Here is a 21,018-nt window from a genome sequence, read left to right on the forward strand (position 1 = left end):
ACCGTGCTAAACTTTCAGCAAATCTGCCAGTCATGTGAAGGAACCTTTGCATCAAATGAAACACAATCTGAGCCTTCAGTCTTTTATGGCGCTCGTTTTAATAAAGAAAGTTGACAGGGTTAATGGCAGGACCTCCCAAACGTGTCATCGAAAGCGTTTTGTACTTTGGAGAATCAAGAAAATGATAAAAATAGATGGCCCTTTTCATGCTGCTGCCTTGTTGTCATGTCAAACCGGATGAATTCTCCAGCTCTCCTAAGTGTGTCAGTTACCTGATAAATATATGCTTGGACAGCACCCTGGTTGGTATTGCAGAGAACCACTGTGCTGCTTGAAATCAGCCTGTGGCATAAAAGGTAGAGTGCGGTCATCAATTTCATAGCCACAGGCAGAGCTGCCAGGGAAATGATCTTGTCTGCAAGTCTTTACGTAGAAGCTAGCTTTGCCTTCCTTTTTCCTGCTCAGTGAAGCGCACATTTCTAACACAAAGCTCCTCATTAACGTCACCTCAGTATCTGCCTGGCCGGTAAAAACTTGAGCAGGATGGGGATAATTTCTTGCAGGGCACTTTCTTTGATACTGCATCATTTCCTCCATTCTGCAGTTCTCCAGTTCAACCTCCATTATCATTGCATACAGGGGAACACTTATTGTGAATCGTGTGTCTGGTAACCAGAACCTCCTACAGTGAGAAGAGGCAGGAATAAAAATATTCCAGTGGTCTCAACAGCCCTCAGGCTGTCAGAGGCATGTCCAGCTTAATGCAGGCAGGACTAAAAAAAAAGCTTCAAAAGCTCTTCTGTATCTCCAGCAACATCTCTTGAAACCTTCTTCAGACAGCACGTTCCAAATTAAAGCAATTCTGCCAGTATCAGCCGATACTAGAAGCAGGTACGCTGTTTTTATTACCTTCTAAATTACTCTTGTTGTAATGGGAGTGCAAGTCGTGGGACCTGGGGACTTGAACACAGTTCCTCCTTATTATAGCTCATGGTAATGAGCTCTCAGCAGCATTGGCAAGTGCACAAGCAAATGGAAGATCCCAGATCCTGCACAAACTACAGCACTCTGATTATGGGACAGAAAGCCAGAAGAAACAATTTGAATCCATCTTGAAAAGCGGCAATGTGCACATTTTAAGGCAGAAGTTTGGCAAATTGGCAAGTAAATTTAGGGGCTCTATCTTTGAAGTGTAAGCATAATTCCATCAGAACAAGCAGACAAAGACAAAGAGGCAATAAAGCATTTACTATTAAAGAATTAGGGCATAGGAGGCCTATTGTCAAAAAGAATGGATACTTATGGAGATAAGATGTATGGAATTTAATGAGGGCTGTGGGAGGCCTGATGTTCACAACCAAAACTGGCAGCAGCCCCATTGACCCAATCTTCAAGAGCCCCAAGGCAATTAAATCGGGCCAGGAGAGCCTGGGGAAGTTTTTGGAGGGTTTAAAAGCGCACCAAAGTATACAGTGGGCAGCATCGTAGCGGGCAGCAGAGTGAGTGGGAAGTTGAGTGAGCTGTCAGGGCTTTGGCTCACAGGGCTTGGACGAGCAGGGGTGAGTTTTTGTTTCCTTACACTCTTATTAACTTTTCACTGTCTTACTTGACATAAAGTGTCCAGTATGAGTGTGAAACCAGTGTGTTGTTCCCAGTGTAGGATGTGGGAGGTCCTGGAGGCATCTGGCCTCCCGGACATCCACATCTGTGAGGGGTGTGTCGAGCTGCGGTTCCTGAGGGACCGTGTTAGGGAGCTGGAACTGCAGCTCGAGGATCTTAGGCTGATGAGGGAGAATGAGGAGGTGATAGACAAGAGCTATCATCAGGTGGTCACACCAGGGCAACGGGAGGAGGCCAAGTGGGTGATGGCCAGGAAGGGTAAGGCTAGGGTGGTTGAGAGCACCCCAGTGGATTTGCCCCTGCACAACAAGTACTCCTGCTTGAGTACTGCTGGGGGGGACAGCCCGCCTGGGGGAAGCAGCAGTGGCCGTGTCTCCGCAGTGGAGTCCAGCCCTGTAACTCAGAGGGCTAAGGAAAAGAGGAGGAAGGCGGTATTAATCGGGGACTCGATGGTGAAGGGGACAGACAGGCGTTTCTGCGGAGGTAGGCGGGATTCTCGCATGGTGGTCTGCCTCCCTGGGGCCGGGATCCAGGATGTCGCTAGTCGCGTCCCGGAAATCCTGAGGTGGGAGGGAGAGGAGCCTGAGGTAGCGGTACATATTGGTACCGCTGATGTGGGTAGGAAGGGAGAAGGGGTCATGAAAAGGGAGTACAGGGAATTAGGGAGACAGCTGAGAAAGAGGAAAGCAAAGGTAGTAATCTCAGGATTACTGCCTGTGCCACGGGAAGGTGAGGGCAGGAATGGAGTGAAGTGGAAGATGAATGTGTGGCTGAGGGACTGGTGCAGGGGGCAGGGATTCAGGTTCCTGGACCATTGGGACCTCTTTAGGGGCAGGGGTGATCTGTATACAAAAAACGGGTGGAACTTGAATCACACGGGGACCAATATCCTGGCCGGTAGGTTGGCTAAGGTTACTGGGGAGAATTTAAACTAGATAGGTTGGGGGGAGGGGAGCTAGAAGAGTTGACTAGGATCAAGGAACTAATTGATGGGGTGGAGGATGCAGGGGTAAGGGGAATTACAAAATTAATGGTAGAGGAGAGGGTGCAAGTGAATGAAGGCGGTAATTTAGATAAGGGAGTAGAGGGAGAGGGTGTTCGCGACTCATCAAAGCGGGTCCAGATAAAAGCTGGAATAAGGACACTTTGCCTGAATGCACGAAGCATTCGGAACAAGGTAAATGAGTTGATGGTGCAAATCAGCACGAGTGGGTACGATCTAGTGGCCATTACAGAAACGTGGCTGAAAGGTGACCAGGACTGGGAGATGAATATCCAGGGGTATCAGGCGTTTAGGAAGAATAGACAGGAAGGAAAAGGTGGTGGGGTCGCGCTATTAATAAGAGATAATATCAGGGTAGTACTGAGGGATGACATAGGCTCTGAGGAACAAAACGTGGAATCATTATGGGTAGAGATGAGGAATAGTAGAGGGAGAAAGACACTAGTAGGTGTGGTATATAGGCCCCCAAATAATAATGTTGAGGTAGGGAGGGCTATAAACAAGCAGATAAGGGATGCGTGTAAAAACGGAACAGCAATAATCATGGGGGACTTCAACATGCACATTGACTGGCAGACTCAAGTCGGTAAGGGTGGAATGGAGGAAGAGTTCTTAGAATGCTGTCGGGATAGTTTCCTTGAACAGCATGTTACGGAACCGACGAGGGAACGAGCTATTTTGGATCTGGTATTGTGTAACGAGGTAGGTAGAATTAAGGATCTTATTGTGAAGGACCCTCTTGGGTCTAGTGACCACAATATGGTCGAATTTCTGATTCAGATGGAAGAGGAGAAAGTTTGGTCCCAAACCAGTGTCCTCTGTTTGAACAGAGGGAAATATGATAGGATGAGGGATGAATTGGCTAAGGTAGACTGGGAGAGCAGGCTGGCAGGTAGGATAGCTGAGGAACAGTGGAGGATTTTTAAGAAGATCCTTTTCAGTTCTCAGCAAAAATATATTCCAGCAAAAAACAAGGATTGTAAGAAAAGGGAGAACCAGCCGTGGATAACGAAGGAAATAAAGGAGAGTATTAAAATAAAAACAGCTGCGTACAGAGTGGCCAAAAATAGTGGAGAAACAAGTGATTGGGAAAAATTTAAGAAACAACAAAGAGAGACTAAGAAAGCGATAAAGAAAGGAAGGATAGACTATGAAGCTAGGCTAGCAATTAATATAAAAAATGATAGTAAAAGTTTTTATAAATATATAAAAAGGAATAGAGTGGCTAGAGTGAATGTTGGACCCTTGGAGGACGAGAGGGGGGAGTTAATAGTGGGAAATGAGGATATGGCTGAGTCTTTAAATAAGTTTTTTGTGTCGGTCTTCACGGTGGAGGACACAAATAGTTTGCCAAATATTAACGATAGAGGGTTGGCAGCAGGAGAAATACTTAATACAATTAATGTTACCAGAGAGGCAGTGCTGGGTAGACTAATGGGACTGAAGGTGGATAAGTCCCCGGGTCCGGATGGAATGCATCCCAGGGTATTGAAAGAAATGTCAGAGGTAATAGTGGATGCGTTAGTGATTATTTATCAAAACTCGTTGCATTCTGGGGTAGTGCCGGTTGATTGGAAAACGGCTAATGTTACGCCGCTGTTTAAAAAAGGAAGGAGACAAAAGGCGGGTAACTATAGGCCGGTCAGCTTAACGTCTGTAGTAGGGAAAATGCTGGAATCCATTATTAAAGAGGAGATAGCAGGGCATCTGGATAGAAATGGTTCGATCAATCAGACGCAGCATGGATTCATGAGGGGAAAGTCGTGCTTGACGAACATGTTGGATTTTTATGAAGATGTGACTAGGGCGGTTGATGGAGGAGAACCGGTGGATGCGGTGTTTTTGGATTTCCAAAAGGCGTTTGATAAGGTGCCCCATAAAAGGCTACTGAAGAAGATTAGGGCACACGGAGTTGGGGGTAGTGTGTTAAAGTGGATTGGGGACTGGCTATCCGACAGGAAGCAAAGAGTCGGAATAAATGGGTGTTTTTCTGGTTGGAGGAAGGTAACTAGTGGCGTGCCGCAGGGATCGGTACTCGGGCCGCAACTATTTACCATTTATATAGATGATCTGGAGGAGGGGACGGAGTGTAGGGTAACGAAGTTTGCAGACGACACAAAGATAAGTGGAAAAGTGAATCGTGTGGAGGACGGAGAAGATCTGCAGAGAGATTTGGACAGGCTGAGTGAGTGGGCGAGGATATGGCAAATGGAGTATAACGTTGAGAAATGCGAGGTTATACACTTTGGAGGAAATAATAACAAATGGGATTACTATCTCAATGGAAACAAATTAAAACATGCTACCGTGCAAAGGGACCTGGGGGTCCTTGTGCATGAGACGCAAAAGCCCAGTCTGCAGGTACAACAGGTGATCAAGAAGGCAAATGGGATGTTGGCCTATATTGCGAAGGGGATAGAATATAAAAGCAGGGATGTCTTGATGCACCTGTACAGGGCATTGGTGAGGCCGCAGCTGGAATACTGTGTGCAGTATTGGTCCCCTTATATGAGGAAGGATATATTGGCATTGGAGGGAGTGCAGAGAAGGTTCACCAGGTTGATACCGGAGATGAGGGGTTTGGATTATGAGGAGAGGCTGAGGAGATTGGGTTTGTACTCGTTGGAGTTTAGAAGGATGAGGGGGGATCTTATGGAGACTTATAAGATAATGCGGGGGCTGGATAGGGTGGAGGCGGAGAGATTCTTTCCACTTAGTAAGGAAGTTAAAACTAGAGGACACAGCCTCAAAATAAAGGGGGGTCGGTTTAAGACAGAGTTGAGGAGGAACTTCTTCTCCCAGAGGGTGGTGAATCTCTGGAATTCTCTGCCCACTGAGGTGGTGGAGGCTACCTCGCTGAATATGTTTAAAGCGCGGATGGATGGATTCCTGATCGGTAAGGGAATTAAGGGTTATGGGGATCAGGCGGGTAAGTGGTACTGATCCACGTCAGATCAGCCATGATCTTATTGAATGGCGGGGCAGGCTCGAGGGGCTAGATGGCCTACTCCTGCTCCTATTTCTTATGTTCTTATGTTCTTAAATCCCTAATTGTATTGGGAATCTTGCTGCTGATGCTTCTGGTTCCAAGGGAGACATTTAGGGAGAGATTTTCATGAAGGAGCAGGGTATCAGGAGTCTGGAAAGTTCCAGACTCCGCAAACCCATCTTTGTTAAGAGGCCCCTGCCCGCCATATGTTTATTCTGGAGAGGGATGGGATGGGGTCAGCCACCTCTCCCGTCTCCAAGGCAACAACAGAGGATGATAAGTGGCAAGGCTGGCAGTCTGGAACACCTGCCTTCATTTACTAGGACATTGGTTGTAATGTTAAGCTCCCAAATCTTCACCAACCCCCCTCACCTACCCACAAGTCCTCCCATGACTATCTGTCTCCCATGGCCCATCTGTACTCCTTCCTTTCCCACCCCCATTCTACTGATGCAATAAGCGGAGGCAATGAAGAGTGAAACGGCTTGCTGTAACTCTAAACATTGTCGATCTAGAATGACCATTCATTGTATCAATGTCAAACACTTTGATCCACCTCAAACACAAACTATAAACACACAGGCATTGAAAAAGAAACTATTCAAAGAAATAGCAAGTTATTACAAGGTAATAGTGATGTCAGTCAAAGAAAGCCCTCCATCCTTGGTGCAGGACCAATTTTGGACCTCATCCAAGCATTCATAATTACGTGATCAGTTCAGTCTGCTTTTACTGAACAGTTGCCCAACTTGTTCAAGGGGTGGTAGAAAGAAGGTGCGATCTCCATCCCTCACCCTCCCACCTGACCAAAATCCCCTCCCCTGTCCAATACAACTTTGAATGTTTTATAGGTAAAGTGTGAAAATATTGAAAATTAGCTTGTGATTTTAACAAAACTAATACACAAATAATGGACACAGATTGTGAATAAGAGATGGAAATAAATTATTTGATTACAGAATAGTTTTTAAGGCTCGTTTGTACAAATTCAGGGCGAGAAATTTAAAGTATTATCATTAGACTGACAATGCTCAAACTTAACTCAAACCCATGCAAACGCAGAAGGCGTAACATCTGCCCCTTTACCTCTTCCATGCTTACTATCTAAGGTCCAAAACACTCATTCCAGGTTAAGCAGCGTTTCACTTGCACCTCTTTCAATTTGGCCTATTGCATTTGCTGCTCCCAAATGTGGTCTCCTGTATATCAAAGAGAGCAAACGTAGACTGGATGATCACTTTGCTGAGCACCTTCGGTCTGTGCGCAATCAGGACCCTGACCCTCCGGTTGCTTGCCATTTTAACACACAATCCTGCTCCCATGCCCACATGTCTGTCTTTGGCCTGCTGCAATGTTCCAGGAAGCTCAACGCAAACTTGAGAAACAGCACCTCATCTTCCGGCTAGTCATGCTACAGCCTTCCGGTCTCAACATCGAATTCAACAACTTCAGATGATTAGCTCTACCCCACCTCGACCACTTTGCTTTCATTTCATTTAATTTTTAACTGTTCTCTATCTTTTATTTCTTTATTGTCTCTCTTTTTTCTTCTTTCCCCCCACTCTTTCCCCCTTTTTTATCCCCCCCTTTTTCCCCCTTTGTTCCCCTTTCCCCCCTTTTCTCAATTTTACCTCTCTCCCACCCACCCACCCCTCTCCTCCCCCCATATCTTCATCTGTCACAGTTTACTCTTTGATTTCAGCTTCTCTGCCGTTTGGCCTTTCACACCTCTTATTTTCTCTATGGACAGCCATTTGCAGTCTTTTCCCCTGGTTTCTATGGCTCTGACTCATATTTCATTCCCTCACCCTGCAGTATAAATATCTCCCACTTTCTATGCCTTTTAGCATTGAGAAAGGGTCATCTGGACTCGAAACGTCAGCTCTTTGCTCTCCATATAAATGCTGCCAGATCTGCTGAGATTTTCCAGCATTTTCTCTTTTGGCTTCAGATTCCAGCATGCGCAGTAATTTGCTTTTATCCAATGCTCAAACTTATCTGACCAAAGAGGAAAACTAAAACTTCAAATCCTGAACAAAATCTAAAACGTTCCCAGAGTGAAACTGTAAAATAAATGTTTTTCTTCCTCATTCAAGGGCCAGCTCGTTTTATTTTGTAACCTCTAATTGCTCATATTCTAAGAGTAAGTAACATTATTTATTCTTGATTTCAAAAGATGTGCAATTGCTGGGATTTTCTGATGTCACCCATTGCTGGGATCATCCTGTCTCGCCGAAAGTCAGTGGCTTTTTGACTGGGCCACCATTTCCCTAGCAGCAGGTCACACTGTGGTGTGGCCATAAAACCTCGGTCAATGTTTTATTGTGAGCTTTGCGTCATTACATAGAAATTATAATACAGAAACAAGCAGCATGGCACCATCAGTCCCTATTAATATTTAACTCCTTCACATGCTTTGGTCTTAATTCCATAGGTTCATCTTATTTCCATATCCTCTTAACCTCTTTTCCTTCAGTCACCTGTGAGGACCTTTAACCCAGTAGCAATACAGTAAGGAAATTTTGTAATGTCTTTAAATTTCTGTGGAGTCTGTGGTTGTTTTTAAGACTATTTGAAAATGACTTTTAAGTGTTTTGTGAATTATAGTCATAGAGTCCTAGAGTCATAGAGGTTTACAGCATGGAAACAGGCCCTTCGGCCCAACTTGTCCATGCCGCCCTTTATTTTTAAAACCCCTAAGCTAATCCCAATTGCCCGCATTTGGTCCATATCCCTCTATACCCATCGTACCCATGTAACTGTCTAAATGCTTTTTAAAAGATAAAATTGTACCCACCTCTACCACTACTTCTGGCAGCTTGTTCTAGACACTCACCACCCTCTGTGTGAAAGAATTGTCCCTCTGGACACTTTTGTATCTCTCCCGTCTCACCTTAAACCCCATGCCCTCTAGTTTTAGACTCTCCTATCTTTGGGAAAATATAGTGACCTATGGCCCTCATTATTTTATAGACTTCTATAAGATCACCTGTCAGCCTCCTACGCTCCAGAGAAAAAAGTCCCAGTCTGTCCAACCTCTCTTTATAACTCAATCCCTCAAGTCCTGGTAGCATCCTAGTAAATCTTTTCTGCACTCTTTCTAGTTTAATAATATCCTTTCTATAATAGGGATTAATTATAAAGGAATGAATTGCAATTTTATGGATAATAAGTACAGGGCCTATATAATCTGTTGACCCTTGACCTCGGCAGTACCAACAGAAAGGAAGCTAACACAAAAAACCATAGAGGCAGACAGAGTGAAGACAGCCTAAGAAGCTATTAAGAAGAACAAAGGAGAGCTGCAGTAGAGTGAGGAACAGGGAAGGCACATTTGGAATGAACTGTTCGCTCCTGTAAGACTGTTAAACAGAACAGAAGGCTGGGGACAGGATTAGAACACAGATTGTAAGTTGAATAGTTTATTGCTGCTGCTTAATTTTTGCCTGGGCTGACCAGACCATTTAATGGGGTTTATTAAAAGGGTAAGATAAAACAGTATCTGGGAAATCTGTATCATCAGCATTGTGGTGAACCTAACTAAGGATATTCTGCAGGAGTGGGCCCTAATTTGGCTGATGGCCATCTCTACGGATCTTAGATGGAATGCAGCTGCGGGTGAAGGTGACTCAGGGCTGATTCGATTGAGTGGAAATGGAGAAATCTTACATACCAAAGGCCGAATGTCTGCAGGGTGTGATGTTCGTGCTTGTGGTTGTGTAAAATGTCATCTTTATTGTATTGACTATCTTCATATATGTGTAAATTTTGACTGTTAATTCATATTTGCTTTGGTTTTCATTTGTAAAATTTACAAAAAGAGGTAAAATCTTCTTGATAATTTTAAAAAAAATTTGGTAGTCGTTTGGCAGATTTGGTTATTTTGGTTTATGGTTCCTCAGTGGTTCAGGCATGACTTGATTATGTCACTTATCGTGGCCTGACCATCTTGCAGCGAGCTCCAGCTGGATGTACAAGAAGAAGGAGACCTAAGATGAACTGGTGTCAGTAAAGATATCCAGCTGGCCAAAAGAAGCTAGAGTGACATGAGAAGATTGGCTATGGACGGAAAAGAATATAATTCATTGTTTGCCTCATGCATCACTAGACATGAGAGCAATGTCCGAGCTAGTAACCTCCCCCACGGATTGTAACAGACCTATCCATCTTATTCTTAAATTGTGACATGGTTCTCTCTTCAGTACTATCTCCAGTAGTTCATTTCACATTTTCACATCCCTGTCCTTAGAAAACCTTCTCCTGTTCAATTCTGTTTAATCTGTTATCTATCTCCTTGATGAGGGGTCAAGGTGAAGAATCTTCATGCAAGGAAATGAAGCCCGTTCAGGCATTCTCAGCTACCAGGACCTCATGCATTCAGATTGAGTTGATTTTAACCCAGGCCCTCACATGTAACACATTAAAGATCGACTTATTATGCCATCCAATTCCCAACAGTGTTTTGCATACATCATATGAGAAGGAAGAGGTCATGTTTATCACTATAAATACTTTATTTTTCATAGAGCAATCCCTCTTCAAATGTTTCATCCGGAACTGACTGATCCCTATTAGTCCTGGCTTGCTAAATACTTACACAAGGCGATCCATACAGAATTCTGTATTCATCTCCCTTACTTTATCTTCCTCTAACATAAAGTACTCCAGCAAGATTGCGCAACATTCAACTTGCCGAAAGTCTGCCATGGCCCCCCTTGGACTATAATGCAGCACAGTCTTGCCAGTAAGATAATCCCATCAGCAAGTCAGAAATGCCCTCCACTTGGTGCAGCTATTGTTCACTGGGTTCGAAGAGAAAACTTAATTTACACAGAAAGGGATTTGATAAGAAGTTGAATCTTCAAGAATGTTGGCGGTAACCATGTAGGAAAATATTAGAAATAGCCCACAGCTGTATTCAGTTTTTGCCCACAACAACTTGCATTTATGTAACATCAAATATTATCCTGACAAATCTCCATCCTTTGTCAAACCTAAATTGGAACTTTATGACATTTCCATACAAAATCTCATATGACCTGACTGGGGCGGCACAGTGGTTAGCACTGCTGCCTCACAGCACCAGGGACTTGGGTTCAATTCCAGCCTCAGGTCACTGTCTGTGTGGAGTCTACACATCCTTCCTGTGTCTGCGTGGGTTTCCTCTGGGTAGTCCAGTTTCCTCCCACAGTCCAAAGATATGTGGGTTAGGTTGATTGGCCATGCTACATTGCCCCTAGTGTCAGGGGGAATAATAGGCTAAATATGTGGGTTTACGGGAATAGGGCCTGGGTGGGATTGTGGTCAGTGCAGACGCGATGAGCCGAATGGCCTCCTTCTGCACTGTAGTGATTCTATTCTATGATACCTTTGTCTAATTCTATCAGTTTACTTGTCAAGGTTAATCCATTTCTAGGTACTCATCCTTGTTTTCAAATCTCAAATACTTAGGAAATCTTTTGTTACCCTTTACCCTCCGCTCCTCTGATGTAAAAGCAGAAAATACTGGAAATACTCAGCAGGTCAGGCAGTATCTGTGGAGAGAGTAACAGAATTAACATTTCAGGCCACTGGCCCTTAATTAAAACTGAAGTAGTCAGAGATCCAACAATTGTTAAACAGTATGGAAACGGGGAAGGTAGCAGTGCAGGGGAGAAACAAAAAAATGGGCATGACTGTTACAGGACAGGGGGTAGGAGGGATTAAATGACAAAAGGGATAATGGTGTAACACATCAAGAGATAGTAATGGTAAAAGCAAAATACTGTGGATGCTGGAATCTGAAACAAAAACAGAAAATGCTAGAAAATCTCAGCAGGTCTGACAGCATCTGTGGGCAGAGAATAGAGCTAACGTTTCAAGTCTAGATGACCCTTCATCAGAGCTCTGATGAAGGGTCATCCAGACTCAAAACATTGGCTCTATTCTCTCCCCACAGATGCTGTCAGACCTGCTGAGATTTTCTAGTATTTTCTGTTTTTGTTAAGGGATGATAATGGGACAGGTAAAAATAAACATAACCACAGCCTCAAGTTAACCAGAATTTTTGAATTGTGAAATAAATAGGGGGATTTAGTAACAATATTTACTTTTTGTCTCTGTTCCCTCGCTCTGGATTCATGCTTGTTCACTGTCTCCTTATTTACACCACTATCAAGAGTGTGAACTTCCAGCCATTGCAGCACTGCCCTCTGGAATTCACTTGCAAAATCACAATGCAAAATCACCTCCCTTTCTTCAACTATGTTCCTAATACCTTCCATGTTCTTCTTGGCATTCACCTCTTTGCCATGATGTAAGATGCTGTAAGGTGTTTTTTGGCATGAGGATTGGATTGATGGGTAACTATTGTTAAAAAAAAGTACTTCTAAAGTCCAATTTTGATTCTGGTGCTGGGATGAAAATCTCTTTTAGTAGCCTGGCGACCTGTGAGAGTGCTATGTGTCATGATGTTGGGCAGTTTTGACTCATTGCCAAGTATATATCCAATGCACAAATTGACTGCAGTCTGCCAAAAAAATTGGCAGGCATTTTTCAGCCATTTTCAGAGAGGCTATAAAAATGGATGGCATGAGAACTGGGAATGCTAACATTCATGCATATGGGGCATTATTTAAAGTTTTATTTTTAGGGCTGATAGTTCAGGTAGAGAGCAGTGGGAACTGTACTCTACATCTACAACTCATGCCATAGCCAACAAACGAGTGATTGAAGCTGCTTTTTTCCCAATACAGACTGGATGAAGTTAAAAAGAATGCAAATGATGACAACCTGGAGTAAACTGGAATGTAGAGGTTCTGAAATGGTCAGAGAGAATGGGTTGGGCGGCATGGTGGCACAGTGACTAGCACTGCTGCCTCACAGTGCCAAGGACCTGGGTTCAATTCCGACCTCGGGTCACTGTCTGTGTGGAGCTTGCACATTCTCCCCGTGTCTGAGTGCGTTTCCTCCAGGTGCTCTGGTTTCCTCTCACAGCCAAAGATATGCGGGTTAGGTTGATTGGCCATGCTAAATTGACCCTAGTGTCAGGGGATTAGCAGGGTAAATATGTGGAGTTACAGGAATAGGGCCTAGGTGGGATTGTGGTTGGTGCAGACTCGATGGGCTGAATGGCCACCTCCTGCACTGTAGGGATTCTATGATTCTATTGAGTCGCATGCTTTGCATTTGTATGTTGAAATCAGTTTTCTGAAGATGTGCAGGTTAGGGTGTTTGGCCATGCTAAATTGCTCCTTAGTGTTAGGGGGACTCGCAGGGTAATTAGGGTGGGGATAGGGCCTGGTTGGAACCGTTCTTGTGCAGGTTCGATGGGCCGAATGCACTGAAGGGATTCTATGAATTTGTGATCGTTTGAAATTAGGACTTTCATGTGTGCCTCCATAAGGCAAGTTTAACATATTAGGGAACCCTGTGGCGAAAGTTTTGTGAATTAGTCCTTACTGTATGTGGCGAGCAAATGCAGATGACTTCCAATGTTGTTTTGATTTGCGTTTTCCGTGAATAAGGTAGGAAGCCGTGACCCCCGGGTCTCCAACCCATTTTGCAGAGTACTGGTGTTTGAGCTAAAGTGGTCTTGGAGAGGGCAGGGGGAGCCTTGTGTTGGGGAGGGAATCAGTCCCATTCCCTCGGCCTGTCCTGCTTATTATGTGACCACACACATGTAAACTAATGGTCGAGCTGGGCCAACATTTTTCTTTTTTTTAACACAAAAAGCAGCGGTGTGGATATGTCTTGTCCAGAACGCAGTGCTTCCGAATTATTTGTTTGTTTTGTAAAGGGGAGGGGGTGGCCCAGAAGAGCTGTCAGTGCCTGGTACCTGTATTGTCATGTAAATCCTTCAGGGGGGTGTGGTAGGAGGGCTTAAGCCTTGCCTTGTGCGCTGTGGCTCAGCCCCCTATGGGAGGGGTTATTGACGTGCTGACGGTCGGGGGGAGGTTGCTAGTGCAGCGCGGCGCACCTGCAGCGTGAAATTGACAGAGATACAGACACAAGAGAAGAAGCCCAGTGCAGAGAAACACACACACACACACACACACATACAGAGAGAGAGACAGGGAAGAGAGGCTGCACTCTCTCTCTCACACACACTGCACCCACACTCGCTCCGCAGGCGGGGGCTTTATTTTCATCTCAACTTTGCCCGACTTTCTCCTGTTTTTTTTTTGGTGGTCGCCTGGCTGGGGGAGGGAGGGTGGGGGGAGGTCTGCAGTTCGCAGGATGCTAACCTCCGCTGCCATCCTTCCGATCGCTCTGCTCATTTGCTCAGATCGGGTGAGAGAATGATATATCTTGTTAATTGCTGCTTGATAAATCTTTGCTGGTACGGTTGCTGGAGCCGCAGTTATTGTTAAAGCTCTGTCCTATTATTATTTGTTATGTGTTGGCTTTTGTTTTCTCTCTCCCTCGCTGTGTTCTTTAAATTGTGCCCCGCTGTTAATTATTTTTTTTGGAAGCATTTTAAACTGCGAGTAGTTGCGAGCAGCAATAAGTTTGAATGGGGATAATTTCTGGTAATTTCAGGCAACGGCGGCGGATGCTGAGGGGAGAATACCCTGGTGTCGGACTGGATTTTCCGATGATGTATATGCAGTGTCTGTTCCCAGGAGTGTGTCGGAAGGCCAGAGTTTCCTTAGAGGTAAGAAGATGTTTCAATGCGACTCCCCCCCCAGCTCCCAACAAGGAAGGCAGCCCGGGCTGCTGAGGGATATATACAACCTCTCTCTCACCGTTACTTTGCAATAAAGGGGGAGGCTGGAAAGATCCGTAGTGGAAGTGGCAAAGAGCCAGAACAGTGTAAACGCGTCCCACCACCAGTATCCCTCCCCTCATTCATAAGCTTTAATAAAACTTTCACTGCCTACTTTTAACACATGATCAGATCAAGCTTTTTTTAAAAAAAAAATATGTATGTTTTGGTAATTGAAGCGATGAGAATGACTGGAAAGATGTATTTCCCACTCCCTCCTCCCCACCATCCTTCAGTAAGCTGGTTCAGAGTCTGCGGATGCTGCCTTGTGTGGCCGCTCGTTTATTTCTCTTGGTGTTGATGTATAGCTCCGGTATATTTCAATACGCTTCTAGGGGTTTTTTTTCTCTCTCTCCCCTTCCCTGACTTGTGCAGTAACTGTGTTTGAAAGCTGTCTAATTAAACTGAATGGAGGAATTCATCGCTGAAGGAAGCGGGTAGATTTCATTTCACTCCCCGGCTGCGCCTTTGACGTGCAGCTCCTCGAGTTTGTGCCCTGCAAACTTTGTATCTGTCAAGTATTTGTGCATTGATGCGTGAGATATATGTCTGTTTTAAAAGCCATTTTCGCACGGAGGAGGAGGGGGGCGGTGGGGGGAAAGGAACGGATTTGTTGAGTGCTGGGTCCGTGCCATTGGCTACATGTAAACCAATCTGCGGGTTTCATCGATTTCCAACTCCCTCTCCAGGGTTTGCCCCGTTCCGTTTTCTGGGGGATTTTTAACAAGAGGCCGAACGAGACCGGTGCAAAATGCATGAGCGGGGGTTGCAGAATGTGGCTGACAAGCCGTGCCGTGTATCCCCGCATTTCTAATGGTGTGACGCTTCCAGACATTGTGGACTTTAATTCAAGTTAGCCAAGTGCAGCCAGAGAATATTTGGGGAAGGGGCAGCCAGGGCAAACAGTGGACGAATCTCATTATATTGGGTGCCCAGATATTGGGAGTGAAGGGGAGATGGGAATTTATCACCCATACTCTTCCCCTATTGTGGTTTTAATATTTCCATGGGGCAGATTTCGTTCCTGAAGGTGGTGAATTGTCATCATTATAGTTGTCTTTTAATCATCTTGGGTAAATCTGAATCTCTTGACCAAAATCTGAATCTCTTGACAGTACAGATGTCTTGTAGACATGACATATTTCCAGCCACCACACATGGATATATGAATGAATACTGTTGATGAACCTGGTTCATGCTTATTTTTTATTTGTTTTATGAACATGGTTTTATTTACCATCGCTGTGACAAGATGATATGAATTTTTTTTTCTCTTTTGCCGAGTGGGGAAAATGTGTGCAAAAACCCATTTGAAAGTTCAGAACGCTGAAATGACATTGTGGTTAGCTTTACAAGTAATGAACCACAATGTGGGTGTACAAAGAGTTCCATGCTTATGAAAAGCTAAGTTCTTCATGGGCTGGAAGCCAAGATGGTTTAGTGGAAGGTACAATTTTTATGTAATGTGAATTACTGGCGGTTCATAATATTTGTAGAGTGTGGTACCATTGGAAGCAATGATATGACATCGCAGTGATAAACTAGCCAGTTATTTCTGAAGTCAGTTTCACTGCTGGAAATCTTAGTCCTATCACACACCATTCCATGAAGTAAAAAAAAGTGTTGTGCTTTCAGAAGTAACGGATTGAACATTAGATTGGAAAGACTGATTTCAAAGAAGCCGGGTGTATCAAAGTGATAGATAAGCTTAATATGCTAAAACTTGCACAATTTGGAATAAACCAGAGCTGTATGATTTGAATAGTGGCATCAGGTGTCTCTAAAGCTCTAGCAGTGCAATAAATGAATGAGTTGTATTTGTCCAGATTGAATAAATGGAAAAGTTTATTTGGTCTGACAATTTGAAAACATTTACCAGGATTTACATTAAGCCTAGGTTGTGCAGAACACCAAAGACTCATGTGACAGCGGAACTTCTTAAGTAACACTGAAATCGAGAATTTTGAATGAGATACAAAAGTTGAAATGCAGAGTTAACCTTTGTTTGCTGTTTCATGCTTGTCAGGACATAATTACTGTATATAACTGATCTATTGATATCCAATGTAATATCTTCAATTGCACACCCACCTTCTTAAAAGAAAAAAAGGGACAATTTTGTGTTGGATTGATAGCTGTTGCTGCATTCTGTTATTATCTTGTCGTGTATTTGAACGGACAGCACTTAAACAAATATAAATAATATTTAACCATAAAATTGTCAACTGGTCCAGGGTTAGTCAATTTTGCAAGTGTACATTCACAGATTACAGTGCTGAAGTGCATACCAATGTTATGATAAAACTATTCTTGAATCATGAGTAACAGTAATATGACAATCTTGTAGAACTAACATGTTTTCAATATGATTCTTAAAAAAAATGGCATGAGCAAATTTCTGCTTACCCTTTTGTTCCTATTTCTTTGCATTCTCTTAGCTATCTCATCCATTTTAAAATGTCAATTTGATTGAATATAACTAGTCCATGTTATTTTTCTTACTTTTCATTTTAGAATTACATCTCTTAGTTTTTTTTGCACCTTGTTCTACATTCAGGCTCTTAGCATCCATTTTATAGATAGGAACAAGTTAAGGAAAAAAGTTACTCTCAATCACTGGAAACCAGCTTTGAACGCAGGGTTGGAAGTTTATCATCATGAGCGCAATCAAGTTTCAGCATTTCTTTATTGATTCATCTGTCATTTGTGGTGGCTCATATATAATACTCCTGATGACGCGCCTAAATTTCCATGACTTTTCCCAGGCCTCGAATAGATATCAAATGCCAAGAGAAAGAAAGGTTTCAACTGGAGTAAGTAGAACCCAGTGGCCCACTGCTAAAATAGGGATTTAAAACAAAAAAAAGTGGATGTCAGGAAATGTGCTCCTGTCCCAGAATCAACAGAATATACATATACCCATGACTGATCCTAAGCCAGATAGATCTTAAGTGGATAAAAGCAAATTACTGTGGATGCTGGAAAATCTCAGTAGATCTGACAGCATCTGTGGAGAGAGAATAGAACAAAGAACAATACAGCACAGGAACAGGCCCTTCGGCCCTCCAAGCCCGTGCCGCTCCCTGGTCCAAACTAGACCATTCTTTTGTATCCCTCCATTCCCACTCCGTTCATGTGGCTATCTAGATAAGTCTTAAACGTTCCCAGTGTGTCCGCCTCCACCACCTTGCCTGGCAGCGCATTCCAGGCCCCCACCACCCTCTGTGTAAAATATGTCCTTCTGAGTTTAATGTTTCAAGCCTGGATGACCCTCAGTCAGAGCTGATCTTAGGCAGATATATTTGGGTAGTTTAATTTACAAAAGAATAGCATACTTGCCATATTTAAGGTTGAAATAGTGCAGTGTGTTCCTGCCAATCCTAGTCCTTGAACAATTTATATTTGATTTGTTACTTAATGATATAATGATTGAGGATGGTCTGTGCATGTGAATGCATGTTTATGTGACTTTAGTTATCCATCCAGATCAGACAATTTAAAGATCAATTCTTTCCTGTGATTTAAATCATCACAGATATTTTAATTCCAAAGCTAAATCATAGGGCGATGGGCCAAGTGCTGGCAGATGGGATTAGGTGGGAGTTCAGGTGTTTCCAATGTGTCGGTGCAGACTCAGTGGGCTGAAGAGCCTTTTCCGTGCTCTGTGATTCTACGATAGTGTAAAATATTGCCACTTCTGCATGTGAATGAAGTCTTCATGCAACCTTATTACTCCTCGTGAAATATAGATCTACTGTTGTTTTGCTACTGAACTCTGTTTTGGGCAACATATTCCAACTGATCCGAAGCGCAGTCAGTCGTTTTACTTATGAATATATTAAAGGATCTTAAATTAGTCTGGCTAAAATTGAAATTTTAAAATACATTCCACACAAGAATAAACATCTGATGGTAGAGTTTCTGTTTGTGTCTTGCTAGCTTTCCATCCAGATTCCAGCGCAATTGCTAAATCAAGGTAAACATACAAAGTGTACAAATTAAGAGCAGGAGTAAACCATTCAGCCCCTCAAGCCTGCTTTACCATTCAAAAGATCATGGCTGATCGGAATGTGGCCTCAACTCCACAGTTCACATATCAATGATAACTTTTGATTCCCTTGATCAGATAACATAATATCTGAATGAGCTATATACCAAAGCACTTATGCTCATGTTTATCACAGACATTTCTGCTGGCTCAAGATCTAGTTTATCCAGATCAGGTCCTGCCCTGAAAGCTGGCCACAAAATCCTGGGTCAAAATTGCAAGATCCCACTAGTTCAGGATGGCTCTAAAAATTGTGCTTTCACTTAGGTGCACAGGTACGAGTGGACATATATAATTTCTCATACCTAATACTTAAATTAATCCAAAACTGATCAGTGCACACCAATGAAACTATTAAATGATTCAGTAAAGCATTTTATGTCAATTTCAATTCTGTTAAATGTGATTACTCACAGGTGGAGGACTCAACACCCACGTTTAAAAATGCTGATTTTTGATGATCAAACCCATTCAGTAAAACTGCATTCTTTTTAATGGGAAAGAAATGATTGCATTTTATTATGTCCGATTGTGCTGTTTTGTGGCAGAGTTTACTTTTTTGATTACGCAAATGAATTTTAACAGAAATTATTACCTAACCAGCTCAATTCCCGATGCATTTTGGGCGCAATTTTCTCATGTCACCCAAAGTGCTAACAACATCCCCTGTTGAGGCTTAATGAAAAAGGGAGGTGGGAAGAAGATTTGGTCAATACTGTAGCTTTCACTGTATGTGTGGCACAGTGTTAGCACTGCTGTCTAATAGCGCCAGGGACCCACGTTCAGTTCCCGGCTTGGGTCACTGTGCGGAGTCTGCACATTCTTCCCGTGTCTGCGTGAGTTTCCTCCAGGTCCTCCCACAATCTGAAAGATGTGCTGGTTAGGTGGATTGGCCATGCTAAATTCTCCCTCAGCGTTCCCGAACAGATGCCGGAGTGTGGCGACTAAGGGAATTTAGCAGTAACTTCATTGCAGTGTTAATGTAAGATTGCTTGTGACACTAATAAATAAACTAAAAAAAAAAATGGTTGAGTTGTTTTCGCTGTTCATTCTTGTTAAAAGCACCTACTGCTATCCAAAGGATTTTCTGTTTACTCTATTACATATTGTCCCCCTAATCCGAATCTTCTTTGATGCCAGTGGGGCCGTTCACAAGGTTGTAACTGATTTCCAGGAATTTCTGATCTTCCAAGGCTAGTGAAAGGATTAATGCAGCAGCTTTTTGATGAGTCCAGTTATTCAGTGTGATATTTTCCCCTTCAAATCACTGCGAAGCGACTGTGCTGGTGTGCATAATAGAACCACTGTAGTGCACGTTTCTGTTCATGCAAATCCACTGATTCAGTTTCAGTTAAGCAAATTTGTATTTGGACGTTATCTGTTTACAGTGTGTGTTCTGTGGAATTGGAAAACATAATTCTATGGAATATGATTTGAAATGTTGCTAATTGCAGATATTTGTGACAATCAGTGACAGTGTATCTCCAGACAGTAGCCCTCATTGCTGTGTATAGGCTGGAGTTTTGCATTTAATGAAAAGCAAGTCTGTACAAAGTTGGGGTTTAAATTTTCATCTCCCAGATTTATAGAAAATTCTCTGTTCATCCGCTAACAATCTGTACTTAATACTTTCATATATGGACGGCTTATTACTCTTGAGGGCTGAAATTCCCTTTTTTTAAAAACTGCTGCCGCATTCTCTCACATACTTTATTCCTGTAATGTGCTCACATATATTGGCAACAGAATAAAATATCAAAAATAGAGATTGGTGTGGGAAGTGAAGGTAAGGTTTGTTTTTGTGCAGGTATTTTTATTTATATTTCAGAGAAAATGGAGGATATCTTGACTCACTCACTTCTCCAGGTATAAATGAGTTAACAGCAGAGTTCAGACTGAGGTGGTGGACTTACCCCAGTCCTATTCCACTGCCATTCATCCTGGGCCACTTGCTGTCCTGCTAATATGCCTGTTTGAGTCAGATGGGGACACCTCTTTATGCATTTCGAGGTGTCAACTTGTATGTAAGATCCCAATGCATTTTTTAACGGACTATTGGTCAGACCAGACATTTAGATGTTCTGCTCAGTGAGCGCGAGTGCAGCAGAAGAGAACCAGAAAAATAAAAGCGTGAAAAGCATTATTGTGAGGCAAGAAGGAACATGTGCACTCTTGCAGGTTTTACGAGAAAAATGAAGGCCACTGCCCCTCCCCCAATTCAGCCCACCTGCCCACAGGCCAAGCCAGCCTCTCACCTGCCCGATATTGTAGTGAGCTGGCTACGGTGAGTAGCAGTGACGTGCCGACAGCATTGGGTAGTCAACCAGTTGGCGACCTGATAGCTGGAATCTACCCCTGTGTGTTTTAACTGCAGTTCAACTGTTTCATTTTAATGTAGTAAATTCAGTAGTTCTTAAAATGTTTCTGAGATTTTTAGTTTCATTTTTTACCACAAACGTTAGGTGGAGACATGCTTGTAAAATTAACATTTTTTCAATCAATTATGACAACCAAGCTATAACATTTTAGAAATGACGCCTCTGCTGTTTTAGAAGTGGTCAATAATTTGATAAATTTGGTTATGCAGCTTCATCAAGTAAAAGGAATGTTGT

General features: G+C 43.1%; 1 protein-coding gene across 1 annotated transcript in view; it reads left to right on the forward strand.

Moving 5' to 3' along the window:
* Positions 1 to 13,601: 13,601 nt before the first annotated feature.
* Positions 13,602 to 21,018, forward strand: part of LOC144508504 (cadherin-4-like) — a 650,983-nt gene continuing 643,566 nt past the window's right edge. Inside the window, exons 1-2 of the mRNA XM_078236483.1 lie at positions 13,602 to 13,883; positions 14,133 to 14,247. Coding sequence (XP_078092609.1) covers positions 13,830 to 13,883; positions 14,133 to 14,247 — 169 coding nt within the window. The 5' untranslated portion in view covers positions 13,602 to 13,829. The remainder of the gene's footprint in view (positions 13,884 to 14,132; positions 14,248 to 21,018) is intronic.

This window comes from Mustelus asterias, chromosome 20 (genome assembly GCF_964213995.1).
Source record: "Mustelus asterias chromosome 20, sMusAst1.hap1.1, whole genome shotgun sequence".
Taxonomy (NCBI): domain Eukaryota; kingdom Metazoa; phylum Chordata; class Chondrichthyes; order Carcharhiniformes; family Triakidae; genus Mustelus; species Mustelus asterias.